The sequence below is a fragment of the Anomaloglossus baeobatrachus genome, chromosome 1 (genome assembly GCF_048569485.1).
Source record: "Anomaloglossus baeobatrachus isolate aAnoBae1 chromosome 1, aAnoBae1.hap1, whole genome shotgun sequence".
NCBI lineage: Eukaryota > Metazoa > Chordata > Amphibia > Anura > Aromobatidae > Anomaloglossus > Anomaloglossus baeobatrachus.
In genome coordinates this window covers 760,920,327-760,939,397 of record NC_134353.1, presented here as the reverse complement: position 1 = coordinate 760,939,397, position 19,071 = coordinate 760,920,327, and the positions used below count along the sequence as shown (strand labels likewise).

At 41.8% G+C, this 19,071-nt stretch overlaps 1 protein-coding gene across 2 annotated transcripts in view; it reads left to right on the top strand.

Moving 5' to 3' along the window:
- Window positions 1-19,071, top strand: part of KSR2 (kinase suppressor of ras 2) — a 724,223-nt gene that overhangs the window by 410,950 nt on the left and 294,202 nt on the right. For both annotated transcript variants that reach the window (XM_075324106.1, XM_075324115.1), the window contains exon 5: window positions 1,630-1,808. In XM_075324106.1, coding sequence (XP_075180221.1) covers window positions 1,630-1,808 — 179 coding nt within the window. The remainder of the gene's footprint in view (window positions 1-1,629; window positions 1,809-19,071) is intronic.

The following is a 19,071-nucleotide window of genomic DNA, read 5'->3' as shown; positions in this document are numbered from 1 at the left end:
TCAGAGAGATTACTTATGATCAGGGCTTAAGCTGTACGTGCACATTGTACCAGTCCTGCTTTATGCATTTTAAACTACATTTTCAAGGGAATGTATCACCCAAATAATGACCTTATGTTAAAATAAAAAAGTTTACAGAAAACTTGATTTAAAGAAAGTTTGGTGATTGTTTTCTTTCCCTATTTTCTATTTGAATTTTTTGTTTAAAAAAATCCTTGAAATATTGCCATTGTTCCTCAGGCCACCTGAAAATCATAATGGGTTTACACTTTCTCATATTTACATGACTTTTCGATGGTCACCTCATTACAAAAGGCAGGATCACAATGATCAATAACCTCTCTAAGATAAAGAGGTTGTCCACTACTTTTACAATGATTTTACATCAGTGTCTTATCGGCTGGCATCCGGCACCTGGCACCCCCACCAATCAGCTGTTCTTGTGCCGGCGGCAGCTGCATGTGGCTAGAAATGCTCAGTTCCGGAGCTACCCCGTTCACGGATAGCGGCCACTGCCAATAATGCATACCCGCCTCCCATTCAAATCAATAGGAGGCAGATGTACAGTACCCAGTCGCAGTCACTATCAGGGCAGCTCTGGAACTGAGCAGTTCCGGGTGCCTGCTGTCGCTGCCGGCACTAGGACAGATGATCGGAAGTTGCTAGGTGTTGGATGCCGGACGATCAGACATTGATGAAGTATCCTAAGGGTAGGACCATCAATGTAAAAGTTGTGGATGACCTCTTTAATTTATTTTACAGATGTTATTGATCATTGTGATCCTGCCTCAGCTGATCAATGGGGGTGCAAGGTGGCGGACCCAGGCTGATCAGACATGGATGACCTATCCCAAGGATAGGCCATCAATGTAAAAGTAGTGGAAAACCTCTTTAAGAAGGCTGGATGCAGATAACAGCACTGACAATAAGTGATGGGCACAGCTTACCTCCATGCACAATTACCATTGGACAGGTCACAGAGCAAACACACAAGTCTCCCATATGTTAATGAATATCTAAAGGATTTTCATAAAAGCGGTGGAGCTGCTTCAAAGTGTATCTTTGAGTACAACTGCTCAGGCAAGATGTCTGCACTGATAATATACATACATAAGATAGAAATAAAAAGAATTTCAACCAAAATATAAAAACAGATTAAAAAACAATATACAGTATATCCCTGTCTGTTTTTGGTTTAAAATAAAAAAACAACTGCCACATTACCTTTAATTGCTGATTTATTTGTGCATGACAACCTTTATACACTGATGCTGTCTTAAAAGTTGTTCAAGACAAAAAAAGACAGTAAAACTAATCATAGGCTAAATAGCTGCAAGTCAAATTAATGTATGAGATAGCCAAGATGATTGTCTGTAAAATGAAGGTATTCTCACACTCAAAGCTGTAGTGGATGGCGACATATGGAGCCTGAAAGTCAAAAGGTCAAAACATTGTTACCCCTTTTGCGCGACAGTGTATGACTATACTCCATCTTGGTGTGATTTTTAGTGTCAATCTTTGTGTTCAACTAACATTTTCCTTCTAGATTTCTCTTAATATTTCAACTAACACTAAATATCTTATGTACCTCTTCCCCCCCCCGTTATTTTCCCTCTGTCTTTCTCTCAGAACAAAGAAAAAGAACAAGCCTCTGAACCTCAAGATTCACAACAGTGTGGGCAGCTGTGAGAATATCCCATCTCAGCGCTCACCTCTTCTCTCCGAGCGATCCCTACGTTCTTTCTTTGTGGGCTACCCATCTTTTCTTCCTTCTACTCCTCCTGTTCACACTGAACCTTCTTCTGCAAGTAAGTTTCCATCTCCAATTTTAAGTAGGCAAGAAATACATTACGAAAGTCAAGGAATGTTTTTACTGCATATTTCTTTTTAAGCTACTAGTTTAACCCCTTAACGACATTTAGGGGTACTTTGCACGCTGCGACATCGCTACTGCGATCTCGTCGGGGTCAAATCGAAAGTGACGCACATCCGGCGTCGGTAACGATGTCGCAACGTGTAAAGCCTAGATGTGCCGATAAACGATCGCAAAAGCATTGTTAATCGGTGATCTGTGTAGTGTCGGTCATTTTCATAATAGGAGATACGATGTTGTTCGTCGTTCCTGCGGCAGCACACATCGCTGTGTGTGAAGCCGCAGTAGCGAGGAACATCTCCTTACCTACCTCCACCGGCAATGCGGAAGGAAGGAGGTGGGCGGGTTTATGTCCCGCTCATCTCCGCCCCTCCGCTTCTATTGGCCGCCTGCCGTGTGACGTTGTTGTGACGCCGCACGACACGCCCCCTTAGGAAGGAGGCGGGTCACCGGCCAGAGCGACGTCGCAGGGCAGGTAAGTGCGTGTGAAGCGGCCGTAGCGATAATGTTCACTACGGCAGCTATTACAAGATATCGCATGTGCGACAGGGGCGGGTACTATCGCGCTCGGCATCGCAAGCATCGGCTAGCGATGTCGCAGCGTGCAAAGTACCCCTTTGTTCCTGGAATATGATGTGCTACATCCATCATAGCTTTAAAGCTCCCACTTCCATCTGATAGATGCCCCGTGACATCATCGCAAGATCCCTATAGTTGCCATGGCAACCTGAGATTGTGATTCCGATCTCTAGCTCAGCCAGCTATGGCAAGCCTGTTAGACCATGCCAGGGGCATAGTCTAAAGGGCTTCTGTCAGAGTGTCACTGATAGGTATAATGTATTGCAATGCAGATACATTGCAATACTTTATACCTGTGATCAGATTAATAAACGTTAATCTGACATATGGAGACTAAGTATAAGAATTAAAAAAAGTAAAAATATTAAAAAATTCAGATATAAAGAAAAGAAAATGAAAATAATATTACATCATTAAATACAAATATTTATGTAAAAAGTAAACTATACAAAAAAAGTACACATATTTGGTATTGTCATGTCCAGAAAATCCCGATCTATAAATTTGTCACAGTAGTTAACCCCTTCATGGAACACTATAAAAAATAATGATAATAAACTTATCAAAACCTGTGTATTTTCATCATACAGCTGAAATAAGTGGAATAAAACATGATCAAAATGTAATATGTAATTTATGTAAATAAAAATGGTACTGCTGAAAATGTCATTTTTTTCTGCAAAAAACAAGGTGCCATACAGCTCAGTGAAAAAAAAAAAAGCTATAGCTCTCAGAATACAGCAATGCAAATACAATTTTTTTAATAAAATAATTTTTATGGTATCAAAGCAGCTAAACCTAAAAAAAATATAAATGTGGTATTTCTGTAATGATTCTGACCCGAAGAATAAAGCTTTATTTTTCGTGAACGATGTTAAAAAAAAGTTTTTTAGTCTGTTAGTTGCCAAACTAAAAAATACTATATAAATCTGGTACCGCTGTAATTGGTGAACGGCGTAAAAAATAGTGATAAAGCCAATATTGTACCTTGGCGTCGGTAGCACAAGTTCTGTCCCAGGGTCCGTCTGTTCACCCAGTGTGCCCTCAGGCAACTGTTGTGTTACTAGCCACAAGCACTTGTCCACGTGTGAGTGGTCAAGTGGACTTTCCCAGTAACTGCATCGGTGAGGGCATGGATGATGTTATAGGACCTGTGCTGGTGTAAGGCAGGGATGGCAGAAAGGGAAATATAGTGGCGGCTGGGGAACAAGTATCAAGGGCCAGCTGCTTGCCCTCTACAAATTATGAGTGAGGGCCAGTTACTTGTCCTCTGAAAATTATGAGCGAGGGCCGACTGCTGGCCCTTTAAAAATTGAGGGAAGGCCATCTTCTGGCCCTTTAAAAATTGAGCAAAGGCTGTCTGCTGGTGGCCCTCTAAAAGTTGATTGAGGCCTGCCTGTTGTCCCCTTAAAAATTATGAGCGAGTGCAACAGAGAGCGAGGACTCTGTGGATATGGTGGAGGAGGACAAGAAAAATAAAAAAAACATGAACCATATATCTTTTTCTGTGGTTGAACGGGTGCATGGGAATTTAGCAGAAAAAAAAGAACTTTTGAATTGGCTTTATGTTCCGCTGCTGTCATCCGCTGAGGTTGAGAAGTCAGGGCCAATCCAGGCCTTGTTTATTTTGAGAACAGTCAGCCTGTCAGCATTTGCAGTTCACAGGCGGATGCGCCTATCAGTTATTATGCACTGGGTGGCACTAAAAGCCCACAGAATCAACTTGATCGTGGAAGGAGATGTGAATGCAGCCTGCAAGGCTATGATTTGGTTCAAGTCTGTGCCAAGTAAAATTATGAATAAGGGTCTCTGATTGCCCTGTAAAAGTTTGGAATGAGGGCCGCATAATAACAATGTTGATATGGTGGAGGAGGAGAAGGGGGAGGACAAGAATCAAATAAACCACTGGTGGACACAGACAAAAGAGGACCCTTGTGCAAGAACAGTAAATGGGCCCTTTAATGTTAAGTACCTCTTCATTATTTACAATTATACCTGCTTTAGAGTTGGGAATGCCCTCCCTTACCTCTTGTACTTTTTTGAATTGTCTTTATGTTCCACTAATGTCATCCACTGGGTATGAGAAGTCAGACCATTCTAGACTTAAGGGGGCTTTACACGCTACGATATCGCTAATGCAAAGTCGTTGGGGTCACGAAATTTGTGACGCACATCCGGCCGCATTAGCGATGCCGTTGCGTGTGATACCTATGAGCGATTTTGCATCGTCGCAAAAACGTGCAAAATCGCTCATCGGTGACATGGGGGTCCATTCTCAAATATCGTTACTGCAGCAATAACGAAGTTGTTCCTCGTTCCTGCGGCAGCACACATCGCTCCGTGTGACACCGCAGGAACGAGGAAGCTCTCCTTACCTGCCTCCCGGCCGCAATGCGAAGGAAGGAGGTGGGCGGGATGTTACGTCCCGCTCATCTCCGCCCCTCTGCTTCTATTGGGTGGTGGTTCAGTGATGCTGCTGTGACGTCGCTGTGACGCTGAACAAACCGCCCCCTTAGAAAGGAGGCGGTTCGCCGGTCACAGCGACGTCGCCGGGCAGGTAAATATGACAGGTCTGGGCGATGTTTTGCGGCACGGGCAGCGTTTTGCCCATGTCGCACAACAGATGGGGGCCGGTACCCATGCTGGCGATATCGGTACCGATATTGCAGCGTGTAAAGCGGCCTTTAGTTCATTTTGAGAACAGTCAGGCTGTCAGCATTTTATTTTGACAGACGGAAGCACTAATTAGTTATTATGCCCCCGGTGATACTAAAAACCCATTAAATCAACTTAAAGAGATTCTGCCAGCAGGTTTTTGATACCCCATCTGAGAGCAACATAATGTAGAGATAGAGACCCTGATTCCAGCGATGTATCACTTACTAGGCTGTTTGCTGTCATTTTGATAAAATTAATGTGTTTGCTGCTACAGATCTAGCAGTTATACAGAGCTCATGAATATGCTGGAATACCTGGCAGAATGTCAAGTAGTTCTCTAATGATGATCTACTGCTCAGTAATCTCCAGTGATTTTATGAAAACTACACTAAGCAGCCCAGTAAGTGACACAGCACTGGAATCAGGATCTCTGCTCCTGCAATGCTGCTCTCAGATTAGGTGGCCAAAACCTGGTGACAGATTCTTTTTAAGCAGGGAGGCAGCAGTGACTGAAGCCTGCAAGTTTCAGGTTTGCCTCAACTCCGTTTAAAAGAAAAAATATGCATTCATACAATGGGAGAAAGGCCCAAATGCACCTCTTGTGTGAATCAATGGAAAAAGGACTTGTGGTGTTCTTTCCTTCTTTATGGCTTGGAGAAGTTTCCCCTACATGGTTCATGAATTTTTATTGGCAAAGGGCTCCAAGGAAATAAAAAAAAAATGGAATCCCCTGCATCAATCTATTTGAAGCCTCAGGGCTGCTTGATGCCATGAGACAGCACAGGAGGAACTGTCACCCACCTTAGCTGGAGAAAAATCAGAGTCTGATGTCTGGAAGTCCTTGTTGTGCCACTTGTGCTCTGAGTAGTAGCCTCGAATTTTGGACTCTTTGTTCTTAGCCAAAGAAGTCCCACTCCTTCTAAATATAAATGTTTAATGAGGCCTAACTTTACATGAGTTCCAGGGGGTATTGGCGTTCCTCCTTATAATTTTTGACAGCCCTTGCACATAGTGCATATGCTTTACCAGTCTAATAGTCCCACTCCTTCCAAATGGGGAGAACCTTTTTTAAGGGGTAAATCTTCTATGTGTATTCCATTGCGTATTGCATTCCCTCCTTTCAATTTTTGATAGGCCTGCACTTAGTGCATAAGCTTCACCAGTCAAGGAGTTCCACTCCGTAAGAATGGGAAACAACTTGAGAAATCTCATGTACGCGATTGCTTTTTTTCCTGACTGAAATGGAAAACTGTTGCATTTTATCAAGAAGGCTCATGACAGTGCTTTCAGTGTTTTTGCAGTGTTTTTTCAGCATTTTTTTCACCATTGCATGCAATAGGAGTACAAAAATGCAGCAAAAACGCTTTGTGACAACATATCCGAAGGGGTGGAGGAGGCGGTTTTTCTCTCTAGTTAAATTTGCCTTATGCAATACAAAAAAGAATGTTTCTTAACATTTTTCCTGTTAATTCCATGTTTTATTTAGTTTGGAATGTTATATGACAACATTGTTTCCAGCAGCAACCTGGGAATCAATTGTGTCCAGGCATCTTCCCCATGCTGTTTCCATTCCATTTGAGTGCTACTTCAATCGATTTCGTGACATTCTCGAGTTTTCAATTGATTTTCATTATAGCCGTTACTCGAGACATGCACTCAAGCATTACAAATAGCTTGACTCAAGTACCCAACACTCCAGCATTTTCGAGCCTGCTCATCACTACCTGTTACCCTTGTGAAAATGCTAAATTTGAGGCTAAAGTAACATTTTTGTGGGAAAAAGTTAAATTTTCATTTTTTCCTTCATATTGCTTTAGTTCCTGTGAAGCACCTAAAGGGTTAATAAACTTCTTGGATGTGGTTTTCATTAGTTTGAGGGGTGCAGTCTTTAGAATGGTGTCACATTTGAGTACTTTCTGTCACCTAGGCCTCTTAAAGTCACTTCAAATGTGATGTGATCCCTAACAAATGGTTTTGTAAATTTTGTTGGAAAAATTAGAAATTGCTGATAAACTTGTCACCCTCCTAGCTTTCTAACAAAAAAAATATGTTTCATAAATTGCGCTGATGTAAAGTAGACATGTAGGAATTGTTATTTATAAACTGTCTTGTGTGACATAACACTTTGGTTTAAGGGGATAAAAATTGAAATTTTGAAAGTTGCAAAATTGTTCTCCAATTTTCCAATATTTTCCAAATAAACAGAAAAAAATATTGTCCTAAATTTACCACTAACATGAAATACAATGTGTCACAAATTAACATTCTTAGAATCACCGGGATCCATTAAAGCCCTTCCAGAGTTATTACATTATAAAGTGACACTGGTCAGAATTGAGTAAATTGTCCTAATCTTGAAGGTGAAAACAGGCTCAAGGGTGAAGGGGTTAAGTGTCCAGAATTAAACATTTGTTTTGCCTTTAGGATGCAATATACATAAAAAAGTCAATTAAACACATCTCTGGCCAATAATAAAATGTTCCCATAAATTAATGTAGTATTTCTATTTAGTGTTCAGTCAGAACCGCAGGAAGCGTTGCTTGCACTCATACACCAGAGCTAAGGAACTTCTAACTTGTGACAATAAGGGAGGACTGTAGTGAAGCTTCTCATATTGAGGAGTCTGCTGATGACCGGTCACTAAGGCGGGCTTTGCACACTACGACATCGCAGGTGCGATGTCGGTGGGGTCAAATTGAAAATGACGTACTTCCGGCATCGCATGCGACCTCGTAGTGTGTAAAGGCTCGATGATACGATTAACGAGCGCAAAAGCGTCGTAATCATATCATCGGTGCAGCGTCGGCGTAATCCATGATTACGCTGACGCGACGGTCTGATGTTGTTCCTCGTTCCTGCAGCAGCACACATCGCTGTGTGTGAAGCCGCAGGAGCGAGGAACATCTCCTACCGGCGTCACTGCGGCTTCCGTAGGATATGCGGAAGGAAGGAGGTGGGCGTGATGTTTACATCACGCTCATCTCCGCCCCTCCGCTCCTATTGGCCGCCTGCCGTGTGACATCGCAGTGATGCCATACGACCCGCCCCCTTAATAAGGAGGCGGGTTGCCGGCCAGAGCGACGGTCGCAGGACAGGTGAGTCCATGTGAAGCTGCCGTAGCGATAATGTTCGCTACGGCAGTTATCACAAGGATATCGCAGCTGCGAGGGGGGCGGGGACTATCGCGCTCGGCATCGCAGCATCGGCCTGCGATGTCGCAGCGTGCAAAGTGCCCCTAAGACCTCGCACTTATTGCAAGATTTTCAGCATACCCAGTAATTTTATAATGTACCCCATGGACTGAACATCTTCTTGGACCATTGCCTTCATACAACTCTTGATGGTATGGAGCTGGGAGTGCTCATGGATGTAAATATCCTCTTCTTGCTTTGCATTAGAAGTGAACAGTCAATGGGAGATTCCTTCGACTACCAGAAATAGTCGAAAATGTTGTGATCCTTTTATGGAGACTTTACCTATGTTATTCCTACGGAAGTTCTGACAAGTGTTACTCCAACTTTTAATTGCATTATTACACTAATATTTCAATTAATGCCAGCTCCACGCCGACATGTAATACGCACCACCAGAAATGAATGATTATACCCTTTCGGTGTGAGTGCTTTGCTTTTATTCCCTCTCAGATGCAGTTGTTTTTAAGGCATCATGAATTAGACACACTTGTACCTCTTGTCTTTTATGTAATCTGATAAGAAGTAGGGTGCAAAAAAAGTGCCTGAAAAAGCCTCTGAACAGAGAAGAAAAGGTTCAAGCTGAATGATCCTATTTAATGTCAAGAGGACATCTGAAACTACTTTGCTTTATTGGTTTATGTAAAGCATCTTAACAAAATGCATAGCAGATCTGGCACTAACATATCGGATGATTGAAAGGAACACTTTAAATGTGACTGTTGGATTTGCACCTGCACAGTGTCTGAAAACAGATCTTTGGCTTGTGCAATTAGAGGTGTGTGGGAAGTGTGTATTCATGTAATACCTATTATGACTGGCAATACAGGACTTTGATGTGCTCCCACTCTAACAGTGATTCATAATGAGATTGGCATGTTGGCGCCATACAATTAAATGGTTTTGCTACCTAGAGTCTTAAGTGTAGTCTTAACTCCCACATCAGAAACAAACATACAGTACAGAGGGTTCAAGGAGAATATAAAGTACAAAACTTTAATATAAAATATAATCAAAGAATACCCTCCATCTAGGAATTCATGACTTATGGCCAATGTTCAAAACATCCTCTGATCATCTTGGATATTTTCATCTAAAATAATCAAAAACATATTTTTCCAGGAAAACTAAGAGACAACCAATGTTAAATACATTGCCTAGTTTTGTATCACTAGTAGGGATGAGGAGACCCATGGATGTTCGGGTCCCCTGGGTTCGGCTGGACTATGCACCAGATAGCCATCGTGTGGACTTAACCTAAGGCATTGACAGCCATTTTTAGAATCTGAAACCGCAAATATTTGGAAATACACTGTGTGCAGAATTATTAGGCAAGTTGTATTTTAGAGGATTTTTGTTATTATTGATCAACAACTATGTTCTCAATCAACTCAAAAGACTCATAAATATCAAAGCCTAATATTTTTGGAAGTTGGAGTGTTTTTTTTTTAGATTTGGCTATCTTAGGAGGATATCTGTTTGTGCAGGTAACTATTACTGTGCATAATTATGTGCATATGTTAAATATCTCATTTTTTTAGATTTCCTTTAGCAGTAATACAAGTCTATATTCTTACATTTATGGTTTCCATAGTTTAGCATTTTAGAGTGCAACTGTCCTTTTTTGTCATTATATGTCATGTTCAGTTATGCACCTGTTCACACTGCATGTTAAGGAGTGTCGTCAGGTTTTTTTTTTATTTTTCTAGAATATGGGGCTATGCCTTCTAACTGTGCACCCCTCCCCATTAACCACAGGGGATTTTATTTTCTTAGCAGGTCCTTACTTGTCCATACATGTGGAGGTTTTAAACCCAGAGAGAGGCTCAGTGTAGGTACCCTTGATGTGGCTACCGAGCAGATATACGCTGTGTGCAGAATTATTAGGCAAGTTGTATTTTAGAGGATTTGTTTTATTATTGATCAACAACTATGTTCTCAATAAACCCAAAAGACTCATAAATATCAAAGCTTAATATTTTTGGTAGTTGGAGTGGTTTTTTTTTAGATTTCGCTATCTTGGGAGGATATCTGTTTGTGCAGGTAACTATTACTGTGCAGAGTTATTAGGCAATTTAATAAAAACCAAATATATTCCCATCTCACTTGTTTATTTTCACCAGGTAAACCAATATAACTGCACAAAATTTAGAAATAAACATTTCTGACATGCAAAAACAAAACCTTAAAAAATTAGTGATCAATATAGCCACCTTTCTTTATGATGACACTCAACAGCCTACCATCCATAGATTCTGTCAGTTGCTTGATCTGTTTACGATCAACATTGCGTGCAGCAGCCACCACAGCCTCCCAGACACTGTTCCGAGAGGTGTACTGTTTTCCCTCCCTGTAGATCTTGCATTTTATGAGGGACCACAGGTTCTCTATGGGGTTCAGATCAGGTGAACAAGGGGACTATGTCATTATTTTTTCATCTTTTAGACCTTTACTGTCCAGCCACGCTGTGGCGTAATTGGATGCATGTGATGGAGGACTGTTCTGCATGAAAATCGTGTTTTTCTTGAACGATACCGACTTCTTCCTGTACAACTGCTTGAAGAAGTTGTCTTCCAGAAACTGGCAGTAGGTCTGGGAGTTGAGCTTCACTCCATCCTCAACCCAAAAAGGTCCCACAAGTTCATATTTGATGATACCAGCCCATACCAGTACCCCACCTCCACCTTGCTGGCATGTGAGTCGGAGTGAAGCTCTCTGCCCTTTACTGATCCAGCCTCTGGCCCATCCATCTGGCCCATCAAGAGTCACTCTTATTTCATCAGTCCATAAAACCTTTGAAAAATCAGTCTTAAGATAGTTCTTGGCCCAGTCTTGACGTTTTATCTTATGTTTCTTGTTCAAAGGTGATCGTTTTTCAGCCTTCCTTACCTTGGCCGTGTTCCTGAGTATGGCACACCTTGTGATTTTTGATACTCTAGTATCGTTGCAGCTGTGAAATATGGTTAAACTGGTGGCAAATGGTATCTTACCAGCTTCACGCTTGATTTTCCTCAATTCATGGGCAGTTATTTTGCGCCTTTTTTGCCCAACACGCTTCTTGCGACCCTATTGGCTATTTGCCATGAAACGCTTGATTGTCTGGTGATCACGCTTCGAAAGTTTGGCAATTTCAAGACTGCTGCATCCCTCTGCAAGACATCTCACAATTTTGGACTTTTAAGAGCCCATCAAATCTCTCTTCTGACCCATTTTGCAAAAGGAAAGGAAGTTGCCTAATAATTAAGCACACCTTATATAGGGTGTTGATGTCAATACACCACACCCCTCCTCATTACAGAGATGCACATCACCTGATTTACTTAATTGGCTCTCAAGCCTATACAACATGTATAAAAATTATCATGTGATCAAAATACTCATTTGCCTAATAATTCCGCACACAGTGTGCTTCTTTGTTCTCTATTAGCTTCCATGATTTTTAAGAAACTTGAGGATTTATCTTATTGTCATGTGCGGTAATTATGGCTCTTTGCAACTCCAAGCTGTATGGAGCTGCAATATTGTGCCCATATAAATATACAAAGACAAAAGATAGAGGAGACTAGGAAGCTGTAAACTAGGGAACTCTAAGGGTGCATGCCCACGATCAGTGTTTGCAACACTTTAGATGCAGCATGTTTTCGCTGCATCCAAAATGCTGCGTTATACAGTACAAGCACAGTGGATGGGTTTTATAGAAATCCCATGCTCATTGTGCATGTACTCACCTGCGGTGCGGCTTTCCGAGCCAGAGCATGTCAGTTCTTTACTGCGGAGTCGCAAGCATTCTCTGTAGGGAGAACACAAGCGAGAGACTGCAGCGCCCCAAACTCTGATTGAGGGCACAGGCAGATGCGTTCTCCTGCGGACGAGACTCACAGCCCAGCAGGTCAGGATGCGCCGCATCTAGTACGCAGCAGGTCCTGATCGTGTTCACGAACCCTAAGGCTGTGTTCCAACAATGACTTTTTGGTGAGTTTTTGACTCTGCATATTTTTGCTGTGTCAAAAGCTCAGCATTTTCACAGTTCCAACAAAGTGAATGTAATTTATAGAAATCTCATTCTCACTGTACTTATTTCTTACACAGTGTAAACTGACTTGCGGTGCTGCCTGTTTCAAATTTGCAACGTGTCAGTATCTTCTGTAAGTGTCTTGAGATTTTTGGGTGGATTTTCCTCAAACAATTCTAGTACATGCAGAAACTCTGCAGGTAAAAAACGCACATGGTGCAGAAACACACTAAGGCCTCACTCATACGTCCATATTGCACATACTGTATGTGTTCTATCTATGTTTTTCACGGATGCAAGATGTACCCATTAGGCTATGTGTGCATGTTGCGTTTTTTCATGCGGTTACGCAGCGTTTTAAACTGCAGCGTAAACGCATGCATTCTGTGTCCCCAGCAAAGTCTATGAGAATTTAGCAAATTCCATGCCCACGTTGCAAATTTTTGACAAAACCAATGCATTCTAAAAAGCAACATGTCACTTATTTTGTGCGTTTTGAATGCGTTTCCCACTCTGTTTACGGCAGAACAAGCATCCAGAACGCATGAATTCTGCATCCATTCTGCATTCACAATGCATCCAAAACGCAGCTTTTTGGCTGCATTGAAACGCACATGCAGTGACAAAATGCTGCAGAATATTTGTCACAGCAGAATACAACGTGCGCACTCGTTATTGTCTATGGGGCTGTTCACATTCACTGTATGTCTATTTTTTTCCCGGCAGCTTGGATGAAAAGTACCAATACAAGTTTATGGGTCCCTAAAAACACATAAAGCACATGAATAGTAGAAGCTTTGTAATTTATTTATTTATCCATATGTATAAAACACTGATGACACACTGACCAAACACTGATAACACACGTGCCATTTTTTTGCCTAAAAACGTATGTAATGTGCATTTGTCTGTATCAATAAAGTTTTGTCAAAAACAAATGCCAGGAAGTATCAAAAGCAAACCAGCTTTATTTAAAATATGACATAACAAAAAAAGCTAAAAACGTCAGCATAAAAAACACAAGTACCGTATTTTTCGCTTTATAAGACGCACCTGATTATAAGACGCACCCCCAAATTTGGTGAAGGAAAAGAGAATTTTTTTTTAATGTTAAATGGGGTCCATCATATAATGCCAGTGTTCGTCTAACAAATCATATAGGGTATACAGTTAGGTCCAGAAATATTTGGGCAGTGACACAATTTTCGCGAGTTGGGCTCTGCATGCCACCACATTGGATTTGAAATGAAACCTCTACAACAGAATTCAAGTGCAGATTGTAACGTTTAATTTGAAGGTTTGAACAAAAATATCTGATAGAAATTGTAGGAATTGTACACATTTCTTTACAAACACTCCACATTTTAGGAGGTCAAAAGTAGTTGGACAAATAAACCAAACCCAAACAAAATATTTTTATTTTCAATATTTTGTTGCGAATCCTTTGGAGGCAATCACTGTCTTAAGTCTGGAACCCATGGACATCACCAAACGCTGGGTTTCCTCCTTCTTAATGCTTTGCCAGGCCTTTACAGCCGCAGCCTTCAGGTCTTGCTTGTTTGTGGGTCTTTCCGTCTTAAGTCTGGATTTGAGCAAGTGAAATGCATGCTCAATTGGGTTAGGATTTGGTGATTGACTTGGCCATTGCAGAATGTTCCACTTTTTTGCACTCATGAACTCCTGGGTAGCTTTGGCTGTAGGCTTGGGGTCATTGTCCATCTGTACTATGAAGCGCCGTCCGATCAACTTTGCGGCATTTGGCTGAATCTGGGCTGAAAGTATATCCCTGTACACTTCAGAATTCATCCGGCTACTCTTGTCTGCTGTTATGTCATCAATAAACACAAGTGATACAGTGCCATTGAAAGCCATGCATGCCCATGCCATCACGTTGCCTCCACCATGTTTTACAGAGGATGTGGTGTGCCTTGGATCATGTGCCGTTCCCTTTCTTCTCCAAACTTTTTTCTTCCTATCATTCTGGTACAGGTTGATCTTTGTCTCATCTGTCCATAGAATACTTTTCCAGAACTGAGCTGGCTTCATGAGGTGTTTTTCAGCAAATTTAACTCTGGCCTGTCTATTTTTGGAATTGATGAATGGTTTGCATCTAGATGTGAACCCTTTGTATTTACTTTCATGGAGTCTTCTCTTTACTGTTGACTTAGAGACAGATACACCTACTTCACTGAGAGTGTTCTGGACTTCAGTTGATGTTGTGAACGGGTTCTTCTTCACCAAAGAAAGTATGCGGCGATCATCCACCACTGTTGTCATCCGTGGACGCCCAGGCCTTTTTGAGTTCCCAAGCTCACCAGTCTATTCCTTTTTTCTCAGAATGTACCCGACTGTTGATTTTACTACTCCAAGCATGTCTGCTATGTCTCTGATGGATTTTTTCTTTTTTTTCAGCCTCAGGATGTGCTGCTTCACCTCAATTGAGAGTTCCTTAGACCGCATGTTGTCTGGTCACAGCAACAGCTTCCAAATGCAAAACCACACACCTGTAATCAACCCCAGACCTTTTAACTACTTAATTGATTACAGGTTAACGAGGGAGACGCCTTCAGAGTTAATTGCAGCCCTTAGAGTCCCTTGTCCAATTACTTTTGGTCCCTTTAAAAAGAGGAGGCTATGTATTACAGAGCTATGATTCCTAAACCCTTTCTCCGATTTGGATGTGAAAACTCTCATATTGCAGCTGGGAGTGTGCACTTTCAGCCCATATTATATATATATAATTGTATTTCTGAACATGTTTTTGTAAACAGCTAAAATAACAAAACTTGTGTCACTGTCCAAATATTTCTGGACCTAACTGTATGTCGCTCATAGCCCCCCATGCTAAAATTAGCCCCCCGTAATCTGGATATGGCCCCCTTATATTGAATATAGCCCCCTTGTGCTGGGACACGTCTCCCTGTGCTGCCCATGGCCCCTATAGGTGGCACACCTCCCCTGTGTTTGATATGGCCCCCATGTGTGCTGCCCATGGCCACTATACATGGCACACCTCCCCTGTTAGATATGGCCCCGATGTGTGCTGCCCATGGCCACTATAGATGGCACACCTCCCCTGTGTTAGATATGACCCCCATGTGTGCTGCCCATGGCCACTATAGATGGCACATCTCCCCTGTGTTAGATATGGCACCCATGTGTGCGGTCCATGGCCACTATAGATGGCACACCTCCCCTGTTAGATATGGCCCCGATGTGTGCTGCCCATGGCCACTATAGATGGCACATCTCCCCTGTGTTAGATATGACCCCCATGTGTGCTGCCCATGGCCACTATAGATGGCACATCTCCCCTGTGTTAGATATGCCCCCCATGCTGCTGCACATAATAAAATAAAACACTCTTTCCTTACCTTCTCAGCGCTGTAATTCCTGTGTCTCCCTCCTCGCAGTTGAGCTCTGAGTCCTCCCTCCTCCACTTCCTGGTTCTTGCTGCTGGTCATGTGAGAAGCACGGCAGAGTGATATCATCTCTGTGTGCCTTATCACAGACAACAGCAGCAGGAGACCGGAGATCAGTGCTGGAGGAGGTGAGTAAAGCTTTTTTTATTTGACTATGGGCAGCAGCACGGGGGCCATATCTAACACAGGGGGGATCATGTGCGATCAAAGGAGGGCACAGGCAGATATAATGTGCCCCGCTGCCCCAGCCCCTCAGCGTGATGCAGTTTCAGCACCACACTGCTGGACAGCGGCTGTGCATATTATATGAGTGGGAGCAGGAGATCTAACGCTGCCGCCCGCAGCTGTCACCTGCCCCCAGCACCGCTCAAGAATGGACACTGCGTATATATATATATATATATATATATGTACACCCCCCCGTATATTCGGTTTATAAGACGCACCCCCTACTTTCCCCCAAAATTTGGGGGAACAAAAGTGTGTCTTTTATAAAGCGAAAAATACGGTAAACTAATTTACGTAATAGGGAACTGTAGAAATCTGCAACATCAAAATCTCCTAAGCCTTATTGCCTTGAGGACTGGAGTATTATTTATGCACTGAAACCCCTTTTAATTCAACAGGTTCATTCCTCGATTAATAGATAAACAGTTTTTCCCATTTTAGTTAAATATCTCAGATATTCTATTTCTGTTGAAAACATTTTGCTTCTCATCCATATTCCCACTATGTAATTTGTGATGATGATAGATGTATAGATATAGCCCCAGAACACATATTTCCAGCTCCCCGTGGCACTGCCAGACTAAATCTCCATCAGCAATTCCATATAATCAGCATCACTGTCGTCACTTGTGTCACTGGTAGGTTCTCTGTTGTGCTATGGGTCGTCAGGCCACTTAGTTAAAAAAAAAATGATATCCAAAAAGGCCGAAACAAAACAGCATTTTCTAGGACCCTTTGATTCCTTGAGGCAACATCAATGGATTATTATGTGATATTAGTCACAAATGAATTGACACATCTTCTATTTGCTTCTTCCTTCAGCCTGAGAATGAGAAGAAACTGAGGAAATAAATGCATAAAAGACGCTAAAGATACATAATTGATACAATACTGTAGTGCCAGGCAGATATAATAATGATAGTTTATAAAGCTATTCACATCGGGTTGGGATCCACTGTCAATCAGGCTGACTTACAGCCTATGGAATCTCCACTGAAGATAATTTTATCATTAGCTCATCTGTAATAATAGAAAAAGACTAATAAATGTAGCTAATCATTTCTCTGAAATCATTTGACATGCATCTCTAAATAACCCATGCGTTACGTGGCATAGAAGCGGGCCACACCACTGCAATACCTTCTGGGCATTGAGAGTGTCTGGTGAAAAAGTTACACTTCCTATAAACACCACTTTAATTATGTTTTCAAGCTCCTTATTATTTTGCAGGGTTTTCTGGATTTTTTTGTGCCAATATATTTTTTACTGTAACTCACCAAAAAGGATATACATTATAAAAAAAAAATCACAGAAAAAGCAGCTGTGTAAATCTGCAAGAATAAGGCTTGTTGAGGGGACCAGTCACACAGATCAGTGTAATGCACAGTGTCTGGCTTACAGCCTTTTATAGACTACACTTATCTGTCTGACCGGTGCCCTATATAAGACTTATCTTTGTGCATTTATAAGGCTGGAGTCTCATGATCGTATGGCATCCAATGTGAGTGCATCAGATGCGATATGCCGATGACTCTCAGCACCACTGTGCTGCGGGCGTGAGCTGAGTGTCATGCAACTGTGATTCAATCCTGCGATCATATCACAGCTGCGAAGGAGAGGGAGGGATTAATCTCCCCATCTCCGCCATTGCCAGCTGATACGATTATCGCACTGCACTCGAATGTGATCCGAGTGCAGTCCGATGTTTTACTCGCACCCATAGACTTGTATGGGTGCGAATTATATGAATCTCGCTGACAATCGCAACATGCTGCGACTTTTCACTCATCCACAATCTGGATGAGAAAAGAGCTGCCCATCTGCTGCCTCTCATTGAATAACATTGGTCCAAGTGCAATGCGAGATTGAGTGTACCCTAATACTAAGCAACTACCCTCTCTATGAATGGTATTTGTGCGAGTAGTTATTTCATCAGTATTTTGTACCTCTGCTTCCTCCACCTTTATCATGGATACCTTCTGCATTCTGCAGTGCATTAATATTGTATCCTGGTGTTGCCTTTTTTCTGGGATATTTTTGACTATACTCACATCAAAGACAAAACTGAACTTTTAAATAAAGCAGCAATGCACTCACATAGGAGGCATCACAATTTTATCATAATGCCTTAATGACACTTGAGCAATGTTAACATATTGAGGATGCTGTCAAGATTTAAAGGGGTGGTCTGAAGTTAAACTAGATTTCATTATCATTCTTTATCTATTTAGTGCCATAATTGAATATATTTAGTAAAATATTTTATATTTGTATTAAAAATTCCCTACTGTTCCCTCACTACACTATCTAACTGGTATTTTTTTTCCTGTGTCCTGTGTGATGACTCTTCCTTTGAGGATCCCAGTGCATTCTGGGATACTCAAACAAAGCATCATAAGAACAGAAGGGGCAAAAACTCAAGTCACTGCCACAGCCCCTGCCCCTCCTTGATATGAAGCATCATTACTAACACTTATTTCAGGGTCTGTTTTTGTCACTGCTGTGTCTCTCCCTGTGAGCTGTGCACTGTGCAATCTGCCCAGTGATAGCACTATTATCTACCCAGATCAGTAATAATCAGCCGACAGCAGAGCGGTATCAGAATACTCAGCGTGCAGGAGACTAGTGCTTCCCCCGTTAGTGATGTCACTGGTCTCCTGTATTCTGGGTATTCTGACACCGCACTGTTGCCGGCTGATTATTGTTGATCTAAGCTGACAACAGAGCTGATGCAGTCACTGTGCAGATCGCACAGTGCACAGCTCGTATGGAGGGTCACAGCAGAGACAAGCCCCTGAAACAAGAGTCAGTGATGATGCTTTATTTCAGTGAAGGGGAATGGGCTGTGGCAGTGTTGCAACCTCTGCCCCCGCTCTGATGATGCTTAGTTTGAGTAAGCCAGCATGCATCGGGATTCTCAAACAAAGCGTCATCGCAAATAGGAAAAAAAATAGAATAACAGTTAGACAATGTAGTTAGGAAATAGTAGTGAATTTTGAATATTAGTATATTAGAAAATAATTTATTTAAATTACTAATTATTTTATTAACTTATTATTAATTATTTAAATTATGAGACTAAATAAACAGGGATTTAGAATGACATTT